The sequence below is a fragment of the Ranitomeya variabilis genome, chromosome 2 (genome assembly GCF_051348905.1).
Source record: "Ranitomeya variabilis isolate aRanVar5 chromosome 2, aRanVar5.hap1, whole genome shotgun sequence".
Taxonomy (NCBI): domain Eukaryota; kingdom Metazoa; phylum Chordata; class Amphibia; order Anura; family Dendrobatidae; genus Ranitomeya; species Ranitomeya variabilis.
Window position 1 is genome coordinate 305009090 of NC_135233.1, and position 20806 is coordinate 305029895.

The 20806-nt window shown below is 44.4% G+C and overlaps 2 protein-coding genes across 2 annotated transcripts in view; both read right to left on the minus strand.

Moving 5' to 3' along the window:
* Window positions 1-437: 437 nt before the first annotated feature.
* SLC25A5 (solute carrier family 25 member 5) lies at window positions 438-4004 on the minus strand. The gene is made up of 4 exons (XM_077285189.1): window positions 3635-4004; window positions 1534-2020; window positions 1318-1458; window positions 438-948 (listed from the first exon to the last, which is right to left on the minus strand). Exons 1-4 carry the CDS (start codon window positions 3743-3745, stop codon window positions 791-793), a joined length of 897 nt encoding a protein of 298 aa, XP_077141304.1. The 5' UTR covers window positions 3746-4004; the 3' UTR covers window positions 438-790.
* An 8782-nt stretch (window positions 4005-12786) lies between these two features.
* SLC25A43 (solute carrier family 25 member 43) overlaps window positions 12787-20806 on the minus strand; it is a 79131-nt gene continuing 71111 nt past the window's right edge. Inside the window, exons 4-5 of the mRNA XM_077285190.1 lie at window positions 17641-17775; window positions 12787-14103 (exon numbers count right to left, since the gene is read on the minus strand). Of these exons, the coding sequence (XP_077141305.1) occupies window positions 13897-14103; window positions 17641-17775 (342 nt within the window). The 3' untranslated portion in view covers window positions 12787-13896. The remainder of the gene's footprint in view (window positions 14104-17640; window positions 17776-20806) is intronic.

Genomic DNA, 20806 nt, shown 5'->3' on the forward strand with positions numbered 1-20806 from the left:
GTACTGTTAAGGAGGTAGCCCACTGGCCAGGACAGGACCACATAGCCTGAAACAAATGTACGGGCTGGTCTCAGCAAAATGCATCAGTGTAAAGTCACGTTAAAGAGTAACCGTTTAAATTTGTATTTAATAAATCAATAGTACACAGAAAATAAGCAGCTTTAATATATTTTATGAGAAAATTTGGTTCCTCTGATGGATATTGAAGTTGCTTATCCCATTGTTTAATGAAACAGATAGTTATGCATTAAATACCATGTGCTGACGATACCTGAAGATGGTCCACATCACAACCCAGATAATCCCACCCCAGGTTGTAGAGATTACACTGCTAGATTAGAAATAACAGGTTTTAAGTTTCCATTTTTATTAACCCAAGGCAAAAATGTTTCTATATTTGGAGCTCTGCTTAGTAGCTACAGTCATTAAGCACAAGAAACTGTTCAATATTTTTTATTTCCTCCAACCTAAGTTACTTAAAAACATGAATGACTGAAATAAAAAATAAAGGAGCATTGAGTCCCATCAGGTCATCCCATCTACTGCCATAGGCGCACTACAGATTGTTTGCTGCAGGCGCCACTGGAAGTGCTGGGCATAAGGGAATGATTTATGTTAATATGGAAAGTGGTGAGATCAAATTGGTTCCCAAACATTAACCAGCAAAATAACCAGTTACAATTTATAAATAAAAAGGTGTGTTTGACAAACAAAAATGTATAGAAAGTCCATGAACGCTTGGGGTATGTTACATTTTACAGCATGCCAGGTCATAGACATCAGGACACATTTAGATGTATTTCTTCATCTCATCATACAAGACTAGCACAAAAGCACCACCCATTCCTCTCAGCACGTTGGACCATGCACCCTTGAAGAATGCCTTTGAACCTTCATCACGTGCAATCTTCCTCCAGCAGTCCATTGTGCCGGTGTACATGATCTCAGCTGCAAGGTAGAAAAAAAATAAAGAGTTACTGATCTGCAATTTAAACCTTTAGAAATATTAAAAACAAACTCCCCTAGATTACTAAAGGAAGCATCCAACAAAGTACTAATCCATTGCTGACAATCTGCCAAGTACAGACTTAGGCTTATATCAGTCCATAGTCTGAGAGCAATGCCTGGACTGACAGCAAGTTTTCTGACCTGATCTTCCAGTTTCAGATGCATACGAGACTGACAAGTTCAGGTCAGGAGATCTGGGGCAAGTCCAGACAATGAGGTCCATATATACAGTCTGAACAAGGCCTTAAGAGTGTCAAAGAGGGAAGGATTTGCCCAAACTAGGTGAACAAAATGAAGCGCCACCCTTACCTCCTTTCCTTCCTGACTGCATCATCATACGACGACGGACAGTGTCAAATGGGTAGGAGACGAAACCGGCTACTGCAGTTACAGTCTGGGCAATCATCCAGCTGACGATGATGTGTGTGTTCTTAGGATCTGGAAGCATACCTGAAGGAAGAAGGGTTCAATGTTTAGTCTAGACACATGGCTTCACCTTCTACTCTTGTCCTGCTCAAACCTCACCTTTAGCTGTGTCATAGATGCCAAAGTAAGCAGCTCTGTAAATGATGATGCCCTGGACAGACACATTGAAGCCCTGGTACAAGCCTTTAAGCCCATCGGATCTGAAGATCTTCACCAAGCAATCGCCAAGACCATTGAATTCTCTATCGGCACCAGCTTTGCCAACATCAGCAGCTAGACGGGTTCTGGCAAAGTCAAGTGGGTACACGAAGCATAGAGAGGTTGCCCCAGCGGCACCACCAGATGCCAGGTTTCCAGCAAAGTAACGCCAGAACTGGGTCCTCTTGTCAACACCATCCAGGAAAATCTTCTTGTACTTGTCTTTGAAAGCGAAGTTCAGGGCCTGGGTTGGGAAGTATCTGATCACGTTGGCAAGGTTACCACGCCAGAAGGACATAAAACCTTGCTCTTTGGGGATACGGACAACGCAGTCCATGATTCCTTTGTATTGCTTGTCAGCGGTGATCTGTTTGCTGGCATGTTGGACCTACAAGACAGAACTCAAGTTAGACACTTGTACGATCCTTGTCCAGCCTCACCTGGTAATCACAGGATGTAGACCCCACAATATACCCAATAGCAACCAGAATGCTAGGAGGTTGTCCTGTGGGGGACTATTTCTATTCACATGCATTTTAGATTGGAGACTGAACTGAAGTAAACGCTTTGCACCATTCATCTTCTCTAACGACCTCCATTACTGGCTGCAGATACCAGACTCGGAGTGAAGACGTCTCATGGCTGTCTGAGGACATTAATTCTGAGCAGGAAGAGGGACAAATCACTACAAAGACCCTCATCGACATGCAGAGATACACAACCCCTCTAAGCAGCAGTACTGCATACAAAGGGTGGCGGTGCGAGCCCCCAATACAAGGGTGTGTCCCCCCCACCCGGCCGATGTTTCTAGGTGTCACTAGTCTTGACAGGGTTTGGTACAAAAATTTGCAAGCCATTTTGTCTTTGGAGTTTCCAGTTATGGAGCCGAGTGTAAAGGAGCTTGGGTGCGGTCCTCCAGGCCATGACCTACAGACACTGGATGTTTCCAGATGAAAGTATGTACACCTTCCCCCGACATTCAATGGATGGGCAAGTCTGATCCTAATTATCAGCGCTCCATAATAAATCTTTATTAACCCCCCCATCCCCTTGTAAGCCAAGTGCTGCCGGCCGGCGCCCCCAGCTGAGGCTCCAGCACCGGCCTGGACCGTCACCGCTCCTCACTGTGGTGACGTCACTCATTGTGCCGGCAGCGGACACGTGGTACACAAGGGGCGGGGCCGGGAGAATCCCGGGAAGTCGTTACACAACCTCCATCTGGAAGGACAAGTGAGGAGGCCGCCGCCATCCGGGCCGGGAGTGCGGTCCGCGGCCTCCAGCCCTGTGCAGTGACGCGCCGGGGTCCGCGGCTCCGAGCGCTGCAGGGCGCGCAGTGACGAGGCGGGATTACCGCTGATCCGCGCTGATCACTGCTCTCCTTGCCGCGACCTTGCGCACAGCGGAAGTGGCGCACTGTGATCACATAATCTGCAGTCACGAGAGGCCGAATCAATCAGTGACCCGTCATCCGTAGGCCCAGAACCCCCATCATCCCGCCAGTCAAGGGCACACGGGAGCACCAGGGCCGCCGTCACACCGCCGGCCTCCTGCAGCCTCCCGAGCACTGCACGGCCCCCGGGGGCATCACCGGCCGCGAACCGCGCAGCCCCCGCCACACCGCGGACACACCGGCGCAGCCCCCGCCACACCGCGGACACACCGGCGCAGCCCCCGCCACACCGCGGACACACCGGCGCAGCCCCCGCCACACCGCGGACACACCGGCGCAGCCCCCGCCACACCGCGGACACACCGGCGCAGCCCCCGCCACACCGCGGACACACCGGCGCAGCCCCCGCCACACCGCGGACACACCGGCGCAGCCCCCGCCACACCGCGGACACACCGGCGCAGCCCCCGCCACACCGCGGACACACCGGCGCAGCCCCCGCCACACCGCGGACACACCGGCGCAGCCCCCGCCACACCGCGGACACACCGGCGCAGCCCCCGCCACACCGCGGACACACCGGCGCAGCGCCCGCTCCCGGCTCGTCCTTACTTGCAGCAGCAGCTTGACTCTCTCAATGGGCGCTACAGCAGTCTTAGAGATGGCAGCGGCCACACCGCCGGCCAAGAAGTCCTTGGCGAAGGAGATGGCTGCGTCGGTCATGGTGATCGCTGGATGGAGAGGCGAGTGCTCTAGCTGCTGAGCTTCCGAGGGCTGGGGAGGATGCCGACGAAATGGCCGGCTTATATAGCGCGCAATGTTCTGGTAGGGGTGGGGGAACGCGCGCTCTCGCCGCTGATTGGTCGGAGCTGGAGGGGGGGCCGAAGAGCAGAGCCGGGATTGGAATGTGAGCTAGTGCGGCGCCCGCGCAGCTGGGAGGAGAGCGGGGGAGGGGCCGCCGGACGGGGCTGGGAGCTGTGACGTGGGGGGAGGGAGCGAGTTGCTAGGTGACGACGTTAATGTGTAGCGAGTCCCCCCGCCCCCAGTCATAACGTAGTGGTAACCATGGAGCGGCCTCTGCGCCTCAGCTGTGGAGGGGAAACTTGTGAATGGAGCGCGGGGCTCAGCGTAGTCATCCGGCGCTCCAGAGTCATGTGGGGTCTCCGGGGCAAACCGCTCAGCGGCACAACCCCCAGTCGGGTCACATCTCACCCCAATACTCTGTACTCACCCCAATGTCACATCTCCCCCAATCATGTCACCTCTCACCCCAATCGTGTCACATCTCGCCCCCAATCATGTCACATCTCGCCCCCAATCATGTCCCCTCACCTCAATGTCCTCTCACCACCATCATATAATATAGTTATCATATATCATTACCGCTACACCAGCAGTAGTCATGAAATATCACGGACATACAGAGGTGGCTGTACATAGACCATTATTACCACCATACACGGCACAGCACCTCTGCCCCACCACAACCTCTGCAATCACCGCACAGTGACTAAACTATATTACTATACTATTACCTTGTAAACCCTGAGTCCAGTATCACGAGCACACAGTGACATGCAGGGCCGTGGAGTCGGTATGAAATGGACCGACTCCTAATATATATATATTTATTATAGCGAGTTGGGACTTCCGGCCGCTGTCTCCGAATCCCATAAGGCACGGCAGCAGTGTCACTTGCGCAGGCGAAGTTCGTGGCCACAAGGCACTATGCATACACAGATGTTAATTTCACCGCACTCCCGATGCGACAGCATCGGGCCTATTTCTAGTATATAATAAAATTGGGTACAGTAGTACAATGCAGCATGTGCTATGTTTTCAGAAGAATTTGGGAAAGTTTTGAAATGTCCTATAAATGTCTGTTCTGTTACTGATCTCAAGAGCTTAGCTTTAACTTGAGAAATATGAATCTGTGCTGCACTTTATGTACATGCTCAGTAGTGACCAGTGCTGTGGAATCATAGATGAGATGAATCTGTGCTGCACTTTATGTACATGCTCAGTAGTGACCAGTGCTGTGGAGTCGTAGATGAGATGAATCTGTGCTGCACTTTATGTACATGCTCAGTAATGACCAGTGCTGTGGAGTCAGAGGTGAGATGAATCTGTGCTGCACTTTAATGTACATGCTCAGTAGTGACCAGTGCTGTGGAGTCAGGTGAGATGAATCTGTGCTGCACTTTATGTACATGCTCAGTAGTGACCAGTGCTGTGGAGTCGTAGATGAGATGAATCTGTGCTGCACTTTATGTACATGCTCAGTAATGACCAGTGCTGTGGAGTCAGAGGTGAGATGAATCTGTGCTGCACTTTAAGGGTACCGTCACATTAAGCGACGCTGCAGCGATAGCGACAGCAATGCCGATCGCTGCAGCGTCGCTGTGTGGTCGCTGGAGAGCTGTCACACAGACCGCTCTCCAGCGACCAGCGATGCCGAGGTCCCCGGGTAACCAGGGTAAACATCGGGTTGCTAAGCGCAGGGCCGCGCTTAGTAACCCGATGTTTACCCTGGTTACCAGCGTAAAAGTTAAAAAAACAAACAGTACATGCTCACCTGCGCGTCCCCCAGCCTCTGCATCCTGACGCTGACTGAGCTCCGGCCCTAACAGCAGAGCGGTGACGTCACCGCTGTGCTTTCACTTTCAGTTTAGGGCCGGCGCTTTAGTGTCAGGAAGCAGAGGCTGGGAGACGCGCTGGTGAGTATGTGCTGTTTGTTTTTTTAACTTTTACGCTGGTAACCAGGGTAAACATCGGGTTACTAAGCGCGGCCCTGCGCTTAGTAACCCGATGTTTACCCTGGTTACCAGTGTAAAATATCGCTGGTATCGTCGCTTTTGCTGTCAAACACGGCGATACACGGCGACCTAGCGACCAAATAATGTGCAGACCTTCTAGCAGCGACCAGCAATTTCACAGCGGGATCCAGATCGCTGCTGCGTGTCAAATACAGCGATATCGCCATCCAGGTCGCTGCAACGTCACGGATTGCTGGCGATATCGCCTAGTGTGACGGTACCTTAATGTACATGCTCAGTAGTGACCAGTGCTGTGGAGTCGTAGATGAGATGAATCTGTGCTGCACTTTATGTACATGCTCAGTAATGACCAGTGCTGTGGAGTCAGAGGTGAGATGAATCTGTGCTGCACTTTAATGTACATGCTCAGTAGTGACCAGTGCTGTGGAGTCAGGTGAGATGAATCTGTGCTGCACTTTATGTACATGCTCAGTAGTGACCAGTGCTGTGGAGTCGTAGATGAGATGAATCTGTGCTGCACTTTATGTACATGCTCAGTAATGACCAGTGCTGTGGAGTCAGAGGTGAGATGAATCTGTGCTGCACTTTAATGTACATGCTCAGTAGTGACCAGTGCTGTGGAGTCGTAGATGAGATGAATCTGTGCTGCACTTTATGTACATGCTCAGTAATGACCAGTGCTGTGGAGTCAGAGGTGAGATGAATCTGTGCTGCACTTTAATGTACATGCTCAGTAGTGAGGCCGTGCTGTGCAGTCGTAGTTGAGATGAATCTGTGCTGCACTTTATTTACATGCTCACTAGCGACCAGTGCTGTGGAGTCAGAAATTGAGGTTTGGCTTACCAACTCCACTGCCCTGGTGACATGTTGGGTAGGCACCAGTGCCGAGGCCGGTCGGTGATTCTAGTACAGGTAAATCCTCAGCCTCACACCTGACGCAGTTGAGTCGTTCACTTTTACCATCTGACCCACATCGCTATGAAGACTCTTTGGTTCCTCACTTATCTAGCGTCCTTCTTTCATGCCACATATGTCCTTGACAGTAGAGGTGTTCAAGATAGTAACAGTGCTCCACATGGTATCAATGCTGTGTACCCCACACACAGTAAGGCCGAATGTGAACATCTGAGTTTCGCAAGCTCGGTTTAGGTCAGCAGACCCGTGGCCGCCCCCTGGAAATCACAGCCCATATGTGGATTGTGAATGTCAGATGTGTGAATAGTTATCATCTCACTGACTAATAGTAGTAATAGAATGAGGTTCCGGACCTTCCTGTACGTAACCTAGTACTGAAGGAAAGTGGTGGAGCGTTTATAGCCATCAGTGGGTGTTGGCTCTTATTAATATGAAGGTCCTGTAAAAAGGAAAATAAAAAAATAAAATCACATTTGACTTGATTTGTTGCAGTCAGCAAACGCTCAAAATTTGTAGAAGCTATGCCTCGTCCCTTAGGCCCTACCTCTTTTGGCCAACGCAAAAAACTCCAGGCCGGTGTCTTAGAACTCATTCAAATGTCAGTGATGTTTCTGAATTTCACCAGCTTTTTTAAAATTATTTTCATAAATAATTTTCTCCTCTGAAAAAATAAAGTGCAAATCTCCGATCTTCTACACTGTTAAGAAGAGCCAGCACACAGATTGCACGAGGAAGGCACTGCACTGTCAGTGATTTTTCATGGATCAATAGACTTGTCTGTTTTAGATCTAAGTCACTGATCGAAATTCCCCATAATTGTCTCCGTGTGACCAAACAGATGTGATCAGCCCTATAGATTATAGTGCCTACGTATTCGGTCCGTGAAAAATACAGGACATGTACATAATTCAGATATGTCTGAATCAAATCAACCTTTTCCAGTAGAGCGCAGTTGTGTAACCCTAGCTGCAACGGGGCTATTAAGGACTTTATTCCTACTATGTAGCTTAGGCATTTATCAGCCGGTAGTTGCCGACTAGCTGTCCTGCCGTGTGCCTAGCTGTCCTGCCGTGTGCCGATCTGTCCCGGCTCAGAGCGGTCATGGACCACAACTGCCAGCAAGTCTGCTGCTTCCTGTGAGGTCACGTCATCAGAACAGCTACTTCTCTTCCACTCTGTCAACAGGGCGTCACTGGCAACGTTTTGTTAATTGATAGCATAGGTGCTCTGAGCTAATGCAATGTCTTGTAAAAAAAAAAAAAAAAAGTTTTTTCTGGTTCTTTGTTCATTTTTCTTAATACCAAATGTATTTTTTTCGTGTGACCCCAATGAAAGGCCTTGTCTATTTGCACACAAGTAAGTGGACATTTGATTTTTTTTTAATTTTTTTTTTTTGAGGGACCTATACATTCTTATAGATTGATGACTTGTGCAGTTGCCCTCTATCAGAAATATTACAAATATTAAATACTAAACTTCTCAGAATTCCTTGCTTCCTTTTTTTCCCCCTCCAATAACCTACATATAAAAAAAAAAGTTATTATCTGGCCAAAGCAAAGCTAAATTTTCTGAGAAAGTGACATGTCAGAATTAGTTGAGATTGACTCAAAGCTTTAAAGTTTTATGGTCTATCCTTACACTCCCTCAATATTTATATAGACACGAACTAATCCACAAAATGGCTCTGCTTCTGTGACTTGCCAGGGAACCTATGCACTGTGCAGACCACCGCTGATCCCACCGTTCTCAAACACTGATTTATAGGCCATCATACCCATTAGGCTGCCGTCACACTAGCAGTATTTGGTCAGTATTTTTCATCAGTATTTGTAAGCCAAAACCAGGAGTGGAACAATCAGAGGAAAAGTATAATAGAAACATATGCACCACTTCTGCATTTATCACCCACTCCTGGTTTTGGCTTACAAATACTGGCGCTCAGTAAGTGTCAGGAAGCAGACGGCGGGGGACGCGAAGGTGAGCATGTACTGTTTGTTTTTTTTACTTTTACGCTGGTAACCAGGGTAAACATCGGGTTACTAAGCGCGGCCCTGCGCTTGGTAACCCGATGTTTACCCTGGTTACCAGTGTAAAACATCGCTGGTATCGTTGCTTTTGCTTTCAAACACAACGATACACAGCGATCGGACGACCAAATAAAGTTCTGGACTTTATTCAGCGACCAGCGACATCACAGCAGGATCCTGATCGCTGCTGCGTGTCAAACGAAACGATATCGCTAGCGAGGACACTGCAACGTCACGGATCGCTAGCGATGTCGTTTCGTGTGAAGGTACCTTAATGATTGCTCAGACATTCACTCTCTGGTTGATCAACAAAAACTACTTTAATGTGTGTATGGCCACCATTACTGGTAGAGAGTTAAGATCTTGCCAGGTCAGATCTGCCACTTTTTTGACCATGGAAATGTTGGGGGTGTGGGAATCCAGGATGTTTCTCAAGTATAGTTTTCTCAAAACAATATTGCAACATATAAAGTGGGGAAAACAGTCCTAATGCAATGTGGCCCCTAGCAGTCAGATCTCAGATTTCACTATATCTAACATCCCCAAACCTTTGTTTTCCTTTACACAGAATACAATCTGGATATTATTGAAAATAATTTAATTCTGTTATTTACATAACACAATGAAAGATTTAGGGAACATATACAATTTGTACATTAATTGGCAATTTTAACATATAAAAGTATTCTTAAGGCAAATATAGACTAGTCTCAGCTCAAACACACAATAAGAGTGGGTTCACACGACCATATCAACAACTATCAGTTTCATCCAGAAAGCTCAGACTATCCCTCCCCCTTGTCTGCCGTATACAGGTTTTTTTTACAGCAGCTATTAGTCATTTACAACACCATTTATAGATTCCCATCTTACAGAATTGCAATATATCCGAAGAAAAATCGTATGCTAGACTGTGGCTCCTGATTTTTTTCTGTGCACCCACGGTTTGAATAGGAGAGCCTCAACAGACACATGGAAGAAACTAGGGCATGCTGCATTTTTTTTTTCGCATGCAGATTTGGTCAGTGAAAAATTGCTCACCTGCCTCATTGTTATCCTTAGCGCTGTCTGTTTTTGTTTTTTTAAACAACACTCGGACCGAAAATACGGCCGTGTGAACGAGCCCCAAGTTTATACACAGTATTCAAAATGTACAGGAGAACACAGATTAGCAAAGGACAAATACAGAGTGTGGCCATAGTGGGAAACACTATACATCCCCCAGTGTACCGGACACGTGCAATTGTGACGTCCATGGCAGAGGTGTTAAGGTACCGTCACACTAAGCGACGCTGCAGCGATAGCGACAGCGATGCCGATCGCTGCAGCGTCGCTGTGTGGTCGCTGGAGAGCTGTCACACAGACAGCTCTCCAGCGACCAACGATGCCGAGGTCCCCGGGTAACCAGGGTAAACATCGGGTTGCTAAGCGCAGGGCCGCGCTTAGTAACCCGATGTTTACCCTGGTTACCAGCGTAAAATGTAAGTACATACTTACATGCGTCCCCCGGCGTCCGCTTCCTGTAATGACTGAGCGCCGGCAGTAGCAGGGCACAGCGGTGACGTCACCGCTGTGCTGTGCTTTCACTTTCAATTTGCGGCGCTCAGTCAGTGTGGGAAGCGGACGCCGGGGGAAGCATGTGAGTATGTAGTGTTTGTTTTTTTTTACATTTTACGCTGGTAACCAGGGTAAACATCGGGTTACTAAGCGCGGCCCTGCGCTTAGTAACCCGATGTTTACCCTGGTTACCAGTGTAAAATATCGCTGGTATGGTTGCTTTTGCTGTCAAACACGGCGATACACGGCGACCTAGCGACCAAATAATGTGCAGACCTTCTAGCAGCGACCAGCAATTTCACAGCGGGATTCTGATCGCTGCTGCGTGTCAAATACAGCGATATCGCTCCCTAGGACGCTGCAACGTCACAGATCGCTGGCGACGTTGCTTAGTGTGACGGTACCTTTAGAGTGGTGCCAAGTGCGGCAGCGACACCTACCAGCAGGTATATTCACAGATTTCTGCTTGGTGCAGAAAAGATGTCCGTATGATGGCTGCTCCAGGACATCACACTATGGAAGATAAATCTGTGTGTAATAAGGCCACTCCTTCGGATTATTCCATGTAATACCAGGCTCTGCTACAGCAACAGTCTATTGTGGCTCATAGAGGATGGGATACAAATGGTGAAATCCTCCCAATCCACCACAATAGAGCTAAAATGCCCCTAACAGAAGTGGAAGAGTAATTAAACTGATTTGTATTTTGCCCCCAAATGTCATAATACTAGAATGTTACTGCACACATTAGCCCATGTTCACATTCAGAACATTTTATGTGCCTTCATCCAGAATTTCTTTTCTCCTTCATTTAATAGTACTTAAAAGAGAACCTGTCACTGCTCCAGATATATCCATTTGAGTAAATGCTGGTTTTCTCCATAAAATATCAGTTATTAGCCATCTTTGTAGCTGCATTATCCTAAAAATATATGAATACATTTGATACTATGAACACTACACTGTGTGCAGAATTATTAGGCAAGTTGTATTTTGACCACATGATACTTTTTATACATGTCCTACTCCAAGCTGTTCAGGCTTGAGATCCAACTACCAATTAAGTAAATCAGATGATGTACATCTCTGTAATGAGGAGGGGTGTTGTCTAATGACATCAAAACCCTATAAAGGTGTGCTTAATTATTAGGCAACTTCCTTTCCTTTGGCAAAATGGGTCCGAAGAGAGATTTGACTGGCTCTGAAAAGTCCAAAATTGTGAGATGTCTTGCAGAGGGATGCAGCAGTCTTGAAATTCCAAAACTTTTGAAGCGTGATCACCGAACAATCAAGCGTTTCATGGCAAATAGCCAACAGGGTCACAAGAAGCGTGTTGGGCAAAAAAGGCGCAAAATAACTGCACATGAATTGAGGCAAATCAAGCGCGAAGCTGCCATTTGCCACCAGTTTTGCCATATTTCAGAGCTGCAACGTTACTGGAGTAACAAAAAGCATAAGCTGTGCAATACTTAGGGACATGGCCAAGGTAAGGAAGGCTGAAAAACCACCACCTTTGAACAAGAAACAAGATAAAACATCAAGACTGGGTCAATAAATATCTTAAGACTAACTTTTCAAAGGTTTTATGGACTGATGAAATGAGAGTGACTCTTGATGGGCCAGAGGCTGGATCAGTAAAGGGCAGAGAGCTCCACTCCGACTAAGACGCCAGCAAGGTGGAGGTGGGGTACTGGTATGGGCTGGTATCATCAAAGATGAGCTTGTGGGACCTTTTTGGGTTGAGGATGGAGTGAAGTTCAACTCCCAGACCTACTTCTAGAAGACAACTTCTTCAAGCAGTGGTACAGGAAGAAGTCGGTATCGTTCAAGAAAAAACATGATTTTCATGCAGGACAATGCTCCATCACATACCTCCAACTACTCCACAGCGTGGCTGGCGAGTAAGGGTCTCAAAGAAGAAAAAATAATGACATGGCCCCCTTGTTCACCTGATCTGAACCCCATAGAAAACCTGTGGTCCCTCATAAAATGGGAGATCTACAGGGAGGGAAAACAGTCCACCTCTCCGAACAGTGTCTGGGAGGCTGTGGTGGCTGCTGCACGCAATGTTGGTCGTAAACAGATCAAGCAACTGACAGAATCTATGGATGGAAGGCTGCTGAGTGTCATCATAAAGAAAGGTGGCTATATTGGTAACTAATTTTTTTGAGTTTTGTTTTTGCATGTTAGAAATGTTTATGTCTAAATTTTGTGCAGTTATATTGGTTTACCTGGTGAAAATAAGCAAGTGAGATGGGAATATTTGTTTTTTATTAAGTTGCCTAATAATTCTGCACAGTAATAGTTACCTGCACAAACAGATATCCTCCTAAGATAGCCAAATCTAAGAAAACCCACTCCAACTTCCAAAAATATTAAGCTTTGATATTTGAGTCTTTTGGGTTGATTGAGAACATAGTTGTTGATCAATAATAACAATAATCCTCTAAAATACAACTTGCCTAATAATTCTGCACACAGTGTATCATACAGTTGTCAATTTATTCATACATTTCAAAGAGGAGCAGCTTAATGCAGGGTTCTAAAACGGAGGCTCCAGAATTGTGATTTCATTAAAGAAACTAAAAATGTACTGAAATAGACAGGACAGCACAGTCTATATAGCCAAGTGTATAGTGAGGTTGGGAAGTAACGGCAGCTCAGTCTACAACAAACTATTCTGGATGCTTAAATTAGTCTACACTACAGCAAGTGGTTTCATAATCTGACATAGAAAGTGGCATCTTTTTTATTTTCTAGTATAACTGTACAGCTATATAAATTTAGGCTGCATTCACACAGGTGTTGGGAAGAGGTTTGTGAATATCTTTAGGGTAAGTTCACACAGAACGTTTTTGCTGCTTTTTTATGCTAGTTTTCAGCTGTTTTTTACAATACCAGCAAAGCCTATGAGATTTCAGAAATCTCATGCACACACATTTTTTTTTTTGTTTAATCAGTATTTTGTGCTTTGCTGTGTTTTGACAGAGCATGTCACTTCTTTCAGCGTTTTTGCTGCGTTTTTTCACCCATTGACTTGAATGGGTGTTGAAAAAAAAAAAAAACGCAGTAAAAACGCAGGTATTATTTGCTGCGTTTTTGCTGCTGAAAATCCAAACGCACCTAAACCTGCGTGTTTGACGCAGCTTCTTTCCTGCCAGGATGATCAGGTTTTGCTGCAGAAAAAAAAGCAGCAAAAACGCCCTGTGTGAACTTACCCTTACAGCCGTGGCAGTTTTGGTTTATGGCTTTTTTTCTGGTCCGTAGTTTTTGTTTTTTTTTAATCAGCAAGTTCTGGGTAAGGGGTTTTTCTCCACAGACTTCTATAGTTTTTTTAATGCCTTAAAGTGCCTTTTCTTGGCCTAAATGGGTTCTGTAGGATTAAAAAAAACATAGTTCTTTGTGACGTACAGTACCTGATCATTGTATTACTAAAAACACACAAATTGGAAATTAACATTGCAAACAAACAGTTCTAACTAACAGTGCAGTCTTACAATATTTTTATACATAGAATTACTGACGTACACATTAGTACAAATTTAAAGCCACTCCAAAAATAAATATTTGCATTTTTCATGGTTTCTCCCAACTGAACTCAACTTTTAAGAGATGGATTCCGGTTTGTAAAATTTTTCTGTCTTAAAAACTTGCGCAGCTCTTCCAGCTCTCGGGGTCCAAGGCTCTGGTCCACCCCCGGCATAAGCTGGTTACTTAATGGGGAAACCGTGTAACCATTTTTATAGAGAAAGAACCGCTTGCTGCACTCAAAAATGGTGAACATCAAACCGAAATAAGGAACAACCTGTCAATAAAAAGAAAAGCAGGCATTAGTGGAGAACAAAAATGATGCTGTAAAAAAACCCACAAAATAATAGAATTCTGCCTTTACAAATGCATCAATCTTCATCCTTTTGGAAGCGGACCAAAATTTGAAGTTGGGTATTGTGATTTTCAGGACCAGTATCTTGTGACGTTATTAGTTTAATAAAGCAGATACTGGAACATAGAACACTATTGGGAGCCTGGATGCTCTGAAACAAAGTGAATAGGAAAGGAGATGTAGGCTATGGACAAAGAGTAAACTCACTGCATTTTTCATCACTTTTTCACCTTCTGCACATTCAAAAACTGAAATCCAGTATCTTCTAATTTGGCCAATAAATTAACACTTCTCAATCCATATCCAAAATGGAAATAATGTGGCTCTCCACAGATAATCATTTTGCAGACTATCAAATAAAACTGCAAAAATGCTCATTTTTACACACTCTAGCCAACAATATCCATCAAAAGGGATTAACTGGGACCATTATATTTTTTTCCTTACTGAGCCAAGAACTAGGCAGGTAGTCAATAACTACCTGCCCGTGATGCCCAGTGCCGATCTGTGCCAGCTCTAGCTCCTGCCGGCGTTCCGGATCTTGACATAGTAGCTGCTTCTCATCCCCTCTGCTCTGTTGCCAGTCCATGACTGCCAATGTCATGCCAATTGTCACCAGGCTCCCCGCTGCATAACTGCAGGGAGCTGGCTGTCAACCTGCTGATGTCTGCAGTGGCGTCCTGTTGACAGAGCAGCCGGGAGCAGGAGGAAGCGCTGCTATGTTGACATGAAGCATCAGAATCTATGGCAGGAGTAGCCATCGCTTTGAGCGGGTACCAGGCAGAATAGGCATGTAGGTAGCAAACAACCTGCCTGTTAGTACCTCGTCCAATAGGAAAAAAACGTTTTTTTGGCAACGTTTTATTGATGATGTTATTTTTATTTGGTCTGGTGGTTTGGATACTCTTAATCAGTTTTTAGTGGACATTAATAAAAATGAATATTTTTTAAATTTTACATCAACCACCAGTTCCACTAACATCAACTTTTTAGATCTAAATATTTTTATTAATAATTCTGAAATTCAAACGTGTACATTTAGGAAACCTACCGACATAAATAGTTTCATCCCTTTAGACAGCTGCCATCTCCCCAGCTGGTTGCTGAGCATTCCTAAAAGCCACTACATGAGGATTCATCGCAACTGTTCGAGACCCCAGGATTTTAATATTGAGGCCCAATTACTTACGAAAAAAATTTTGGAGAAAGGGTACGATGCAAACATGTTGGAACGATCTAAAACAACTGTCTCCAAAAAACCTAGAGAGCATCTTAATAACTATAAACCAAAAGACACAGCAGACTTTATCCCCATCATTACGCAATATAACGCCAGCACTAATATTCTTCGTAAAATAGTCAATAGACACTGGCATACACTCAAGAACGACAAAATCTTGAGGGATAAAATAGACAGCTACCCGCGTTTTGTTTATAAAAAATCCTGTAACCTGGGTAATATTATTGCACCTACTGTTCAGGTTAAACCTTCTTATAAACCATCTACCTTTTTCCATAAGATACTGAAGGGGTTCTACCCATGTAATAAATGTAACATGTGCAAACAAACTAAATTGCACAAACAAAGTGATATTGAAAATGGTAATCAAAAATTTATAATTAAAGACTTTATTACATGTTCCACCACAGGGGTCATATATACTATCAAATGCCCCTGTGGTAAAAGGTATGTAGGAAGGACAAAACGCACAATGAAAATCAGAATTAATGAACACATTCGGAACATTAAAACCAAATTTATGGGCCATCCACTCTCAAAACACTTTATAGACCATCATGGAGGACGAGTCAAAGATATGGAAGTTTCAGGTATTGCGGTGGTGCACAAACACTGGAGGGGTGGCAATTATATTAAAGCTATGTCCAGAGTGGAGACAAAATGGATCTTTCTATTAGATACAATTGCACCAAGAGGTCTTAATGTTGGAGCTGAACTGTTTGGGTTCCAGTAATCAAGTTAATTGTGGGAGGCGGTATAAAGAGATCCTTTGTGGGGTAGGGACCATCCCTGAAGGAGACAGGCGTCTCTGAAACGCGTAGGATAGAGGTCTTTACCGCACTCTGTACACATCACCGAGCTGTAACGGCGGTCACGTGAACAATACGTCACACAGGTCCTGCAGCTCAGCCGTACGCACCGCTCAGATCACACGCGGCGTCGGCATAGCTGGACCCCGCTTCTACTTGCTTTCGGGTGAATAGTGGCTGCTACCGGCCGGGGCAGCCACTAGCTCTGTTCATTATTGGACTAACTTCAACAAAAGTCTCTTCTGGACGGACATTTGCTACCGCACGACAGTACCATCAGGCGTCCTGCGCTAATTCTACACAGCGGGTGAGCTTGTTATGCCCTTTCTACCACCGCCTTTATAACGCTGTATTTGACTATTTCGGCCCTATATCTGAACCACGCTGGTTCATGTACTTTTGTATTGGTGTCTGTTGGTTTCTCCAAGTTTGTGGATAGCTATTTGGCTTACCTGCCGTCTCTTCCAGCGCGAACCTACATACACGGCCAGGTGTGTGTGTATGTGTGTATGTGTGTATGTGTGTATGTGTGTATGTATGTATGTATGTATGTATGTATGTATGTATGTATGTATGTATGTATGTATGTATGTATGTATGTATGTATGTATATATATATATATTTATTATCGCACAATTTTATTTTGTGGGGAATTGTTGGTTTCGCTGCAGGATATCAAATCATCGTGTTACTTGGCGCCACTTTTTTACTAAAAAATAAAAATAGTCCAATAAAATGGGAATAACTCTTTAAAAGTAATTTCACCCAAGTGCAGCGCTCATTCGTTGTGTGACTGACAGTCTTTAGACAAGCTAATAATAAGTGAAACAATTGATCGTAGAAACAGTAATAGAAGATTATTGGCCAGTGTAAGTTTACATTACACAGGAACAAAAGTACCTAGGAGGCTCATGCCCGATAATTTGCCAGTGTAAACAGGCTGCCAATCACCCAACGAATGAGCAAAATGTTCACTTGTCATGTGAATCTTTAAGCTCACTGAGAATATCATTGTTTTCTGCACCACAAGTCCGGTTTACATAGGACAATGTGCTGCCATGATGATTTCTATGTGCACTGAACAATCTGTTAAACAGGTGCCGTTCGGCTTATATATAACCAATCGACAGTGTGGCTGCCGGTGTAAAACGCACCCTTAAAGTACACCTAGCCATCACATGGACTAGAACAGATAGATTATACCAAACATCTGGGGCTTATCCTTTTTGAACAATTCCTTATTTTTAGTAGGAATGAGTCCTTCACAATAGCCTGATTATAAAGTTCTCCTCTGCAGGGATCAAAAGTTTTCAGCTGTAATGTGGGAAAACCAAATACCCCTACATATAGTGTGAGGGTTGTATGCTTATAGGACACAGTTAAGAAACAATTAAACATGAAAAGTTTACCTTAACCAGATTTGCAGTCAGTCCACTCCAAAGACTAAGCACACCTTTTGTTTTCACAATCTGTCTAAAGCAATCAAGCACACCATTGAAGTGGACATCCACTCCCCCACAATGAGGAAGGACCTGGCTTTGTGCCTATGATAACAAAGAGATAATTATATTTACATTGCTGAAAAACAAAAGCTTAGGGTCAATGCAAACACTGCAATAATAGTATTGGTCATCTTTAAACTTTATGGACCCAGCTGATGAGGAGCAGTGGAAGTAAAATTGGGTGCTTTTAATCTGCAAGATAATAGTGAACAAGCATTGTTAAAAGAGCCTGTATCCTGATAACCTCACCATGTAAACAGGCTGCTGATCCATCACCTGATGAAGGAGCAAAACGCTTGTTCAGAAGGAGAAATTATCTTTGTATGCGCCACATCGTCCTGTGGAACCAGGACTTGTGCTGCCAAGAACTATGGCAGGCTATGTGCACTGAGCCATCTAGTATAGATTACTATAGATCAATGTGCGCATTGTTTACTGCGTGTGAACAGGCAATTAAAAAACCGCTGGTCAGTACAGAAGTTGACCAATTGCCAGTCATAGCGAGCTGCCGGTTGGTCCATGTAAGCAGATGAATTCAACATACCTATAATTTCTAAAGACTATTTCATGGAAAAATTAAAAATGGAAAATAAGATAGATAAGTGCAAAGCAACGAGTTTCGAACGTACAGCAATGTTCTTTGTCAGAGCTAATAAAGTCTTCAGAAATTTTACGAGGAGCTGGAAATATTTTTCTTCCCGTTTTCTTCCATGTTCAACACGCAAGGTCGGGTCTTGATTTCTGTGCAGACTGGAGCATTACAAGTGGTGAGCTGGCAACTTTTTAAATTCCTAAATAATAACTTCTAAAATCTAGGCCAGACTAATGCAAATCTAATTGATAAAAATGTCAACAAATTAAGAAAAGGAAAAGTAGTATAAACTAAAAGCTTTATTCAACTTATTTCTTACAATTTCTTAATTGCAAAAAAAAAAAAAAAAAATGATGTCTGATGTTCCTTAGCTGTCTGTGGAATTAAAGCATTTCCATGATTAACAAACGCAAGATGCAATTATATATACAGTAGATGAGACGACTATCAGTTAAGGAAGGACAGCATTTGAGCAATGGAAAACACTAAAAATGACATGAAAGTGTAGTGTCCTGTTGGTATTATTTTAAACATTATACAAAATATTGGACTGTTTGGAAAATAGCACAAAAAAAACCAAAACATGAGGACTAATACTTACATTTACACTGCAAGATAATCATGAACGAGCATTTTAAAAAACACTTGTTTCACAATAATCTTGCTGTGTAAACAGGCTGCTGATCGATCACTCGATAAACAAACAAAAATGCTCACAGTAAAATCACCTTTTGTGCAGTGCAGAAAAATAAAAATCGTAATTCTCATCAGTGCATCGTTCGGTGTAAATAGGGCACGCACTGCTGAGAACATGGCAGCCTTTGCGTGGGCATTTAAAGGATCGGCACTCAGTAAAAGCTTACTAATCTGCAGTGGTATCATACTGACGGTCAGTCTGTGTAAACGGACCTAAAGTTTGCTGTATTCATGAGACAAGCTCTGACCTCCTGCCCCTCTGACCACTGCCACCTCATCAATACCTCCTGGCTAATGTGTACAGGCAACTAAGGCAGCATCTAAAGTCCCCATATACAGGAACATTCTGATCACCCCGATATTACAGTTATCCTTGAGAGCCACTACTAGCCAAGTCTTCTATAAAAGGGAGAACAAAAGTATCAGCAATAAAAATTCAGCAGCCAAGGTCCTTCTCCCCAGACATCATCTGTCATGGGAGCGTTGAGGACCATAATACTCCTTAAATGGTCGGCCGATCCTACCGGTTCAGCAGTCTAACGTGTATGGGAACCTTAACATTTCCACTTTAGGTCAATGCAAACTTTCAATCAAAACTGTTTTGGAAAAATTAAAACCACTTAAAAAGAATCGGTTGTTGTCAGAGCACACTTATGTTAAGTGTTCGTGGCTTAAGCGGGTATTCCCATGTTATACATTTCTGGCATAGCCTGTGTGATTCTGTCTGTGGGTCCCAGCGGCGTACCCCTGTCCAATGATAGCTGACCTCGCATGTAAGGAAGTTTTTACACTGAGTTTTTTTAGTAGCAGAAGATCTCCAAAAACCATGTCTGAATTGAAGTTTCTGCTCTGAAAACTAAAAAAGTATGAACCCCAGGGCACCCTCCATTGATTAGCATGGAAGTTCTGAGTATTGCTTGAGCGTGCATCTCTCCAATTACTGTGGGGCGCTACTGGATGAGGTCTCTTTGGCCATAACCCACATCCCATTGATCAGCCATAACTGTACTAGGTGAGAATAACCCTATAAAATATTTGTATACACCAGTGCCCACTTAAATTTGTTAATATCTGATTCATCAGTTATTCGTTATTGGACTGAACCAATATACAAGAATGATCGAGGGTGCATTTACACTGCATGATCATTGGGAAGAAGTGCTCCTGGGAAAGCTCAGTTACGAATAATCGTCCAGTGTAAACAGGCTGCCGGTCACCAGACAAATGAGCAAAAATACAATTAAGCTTACTTAGAAATCATTATCAGCAGCACATCACCTGTGCGTTGGAGAACAATGCACCTTATATGCACAGAACAATCGTTCTCGGCACATCAGAAGCATGGTCCGTCTTTCTAGGCAGGCTAATAAATAACCGCGGGTCAACACTGTATACAAGCCCTGAATTCACATTTTTCACATAATACATGAAGGCTGATGAAGGAATACAGATTGTACATAAATATAATGCTGCGCAGAGCTCTGCCCCAATGTACTTTCTCTAGCTTCTATGGAAATACCTGGTTCTTCTACTACACCCAGAACAGGTAATTCCTGTTTACACCCAGCAGGGCACAGTTACACACACAGGCCTCCATAACAACCTCCGGAGTCCTACTCTAACCAAGGTGAAGAGTCAGCAGAAAAGTAGAACCATTGTGATTAGATTTAGCTTTATGAACCATAGGCCAAGCCATTATCAGTTATCTGAGCAGAAAACGATCCTGGATTTCCTGTGCTATTGTCATCATACCAGTTTGCTTCTGGGAGAGTACAACAGATATTT

Bases quoted from the DNA above. Each gene is read 5' to 3' on its own strand.
- SLC25A5 (XM_077285189.1), bottom strand. From the start codon at position 3,745: ATGACCGACGCAGCCATCTCCTTCGCCAAGGACTTCTTGGCCGGCGGT. The intron at 2,021-3,634 runs GTAAGGACGAGC...TCTGTCTTGTAG, and splicing joins GAGTCAAGCTGCTGCTGCAA to GTCCAACATGCCAGCAAACA. The intron at 949-1,317 runs GTAAGGGTGGCG...TCTACCTTGCAG, and splicing joins GCAGTCAGGAAGGAAAGGAG to CTGAGATCATGTACACCGGC.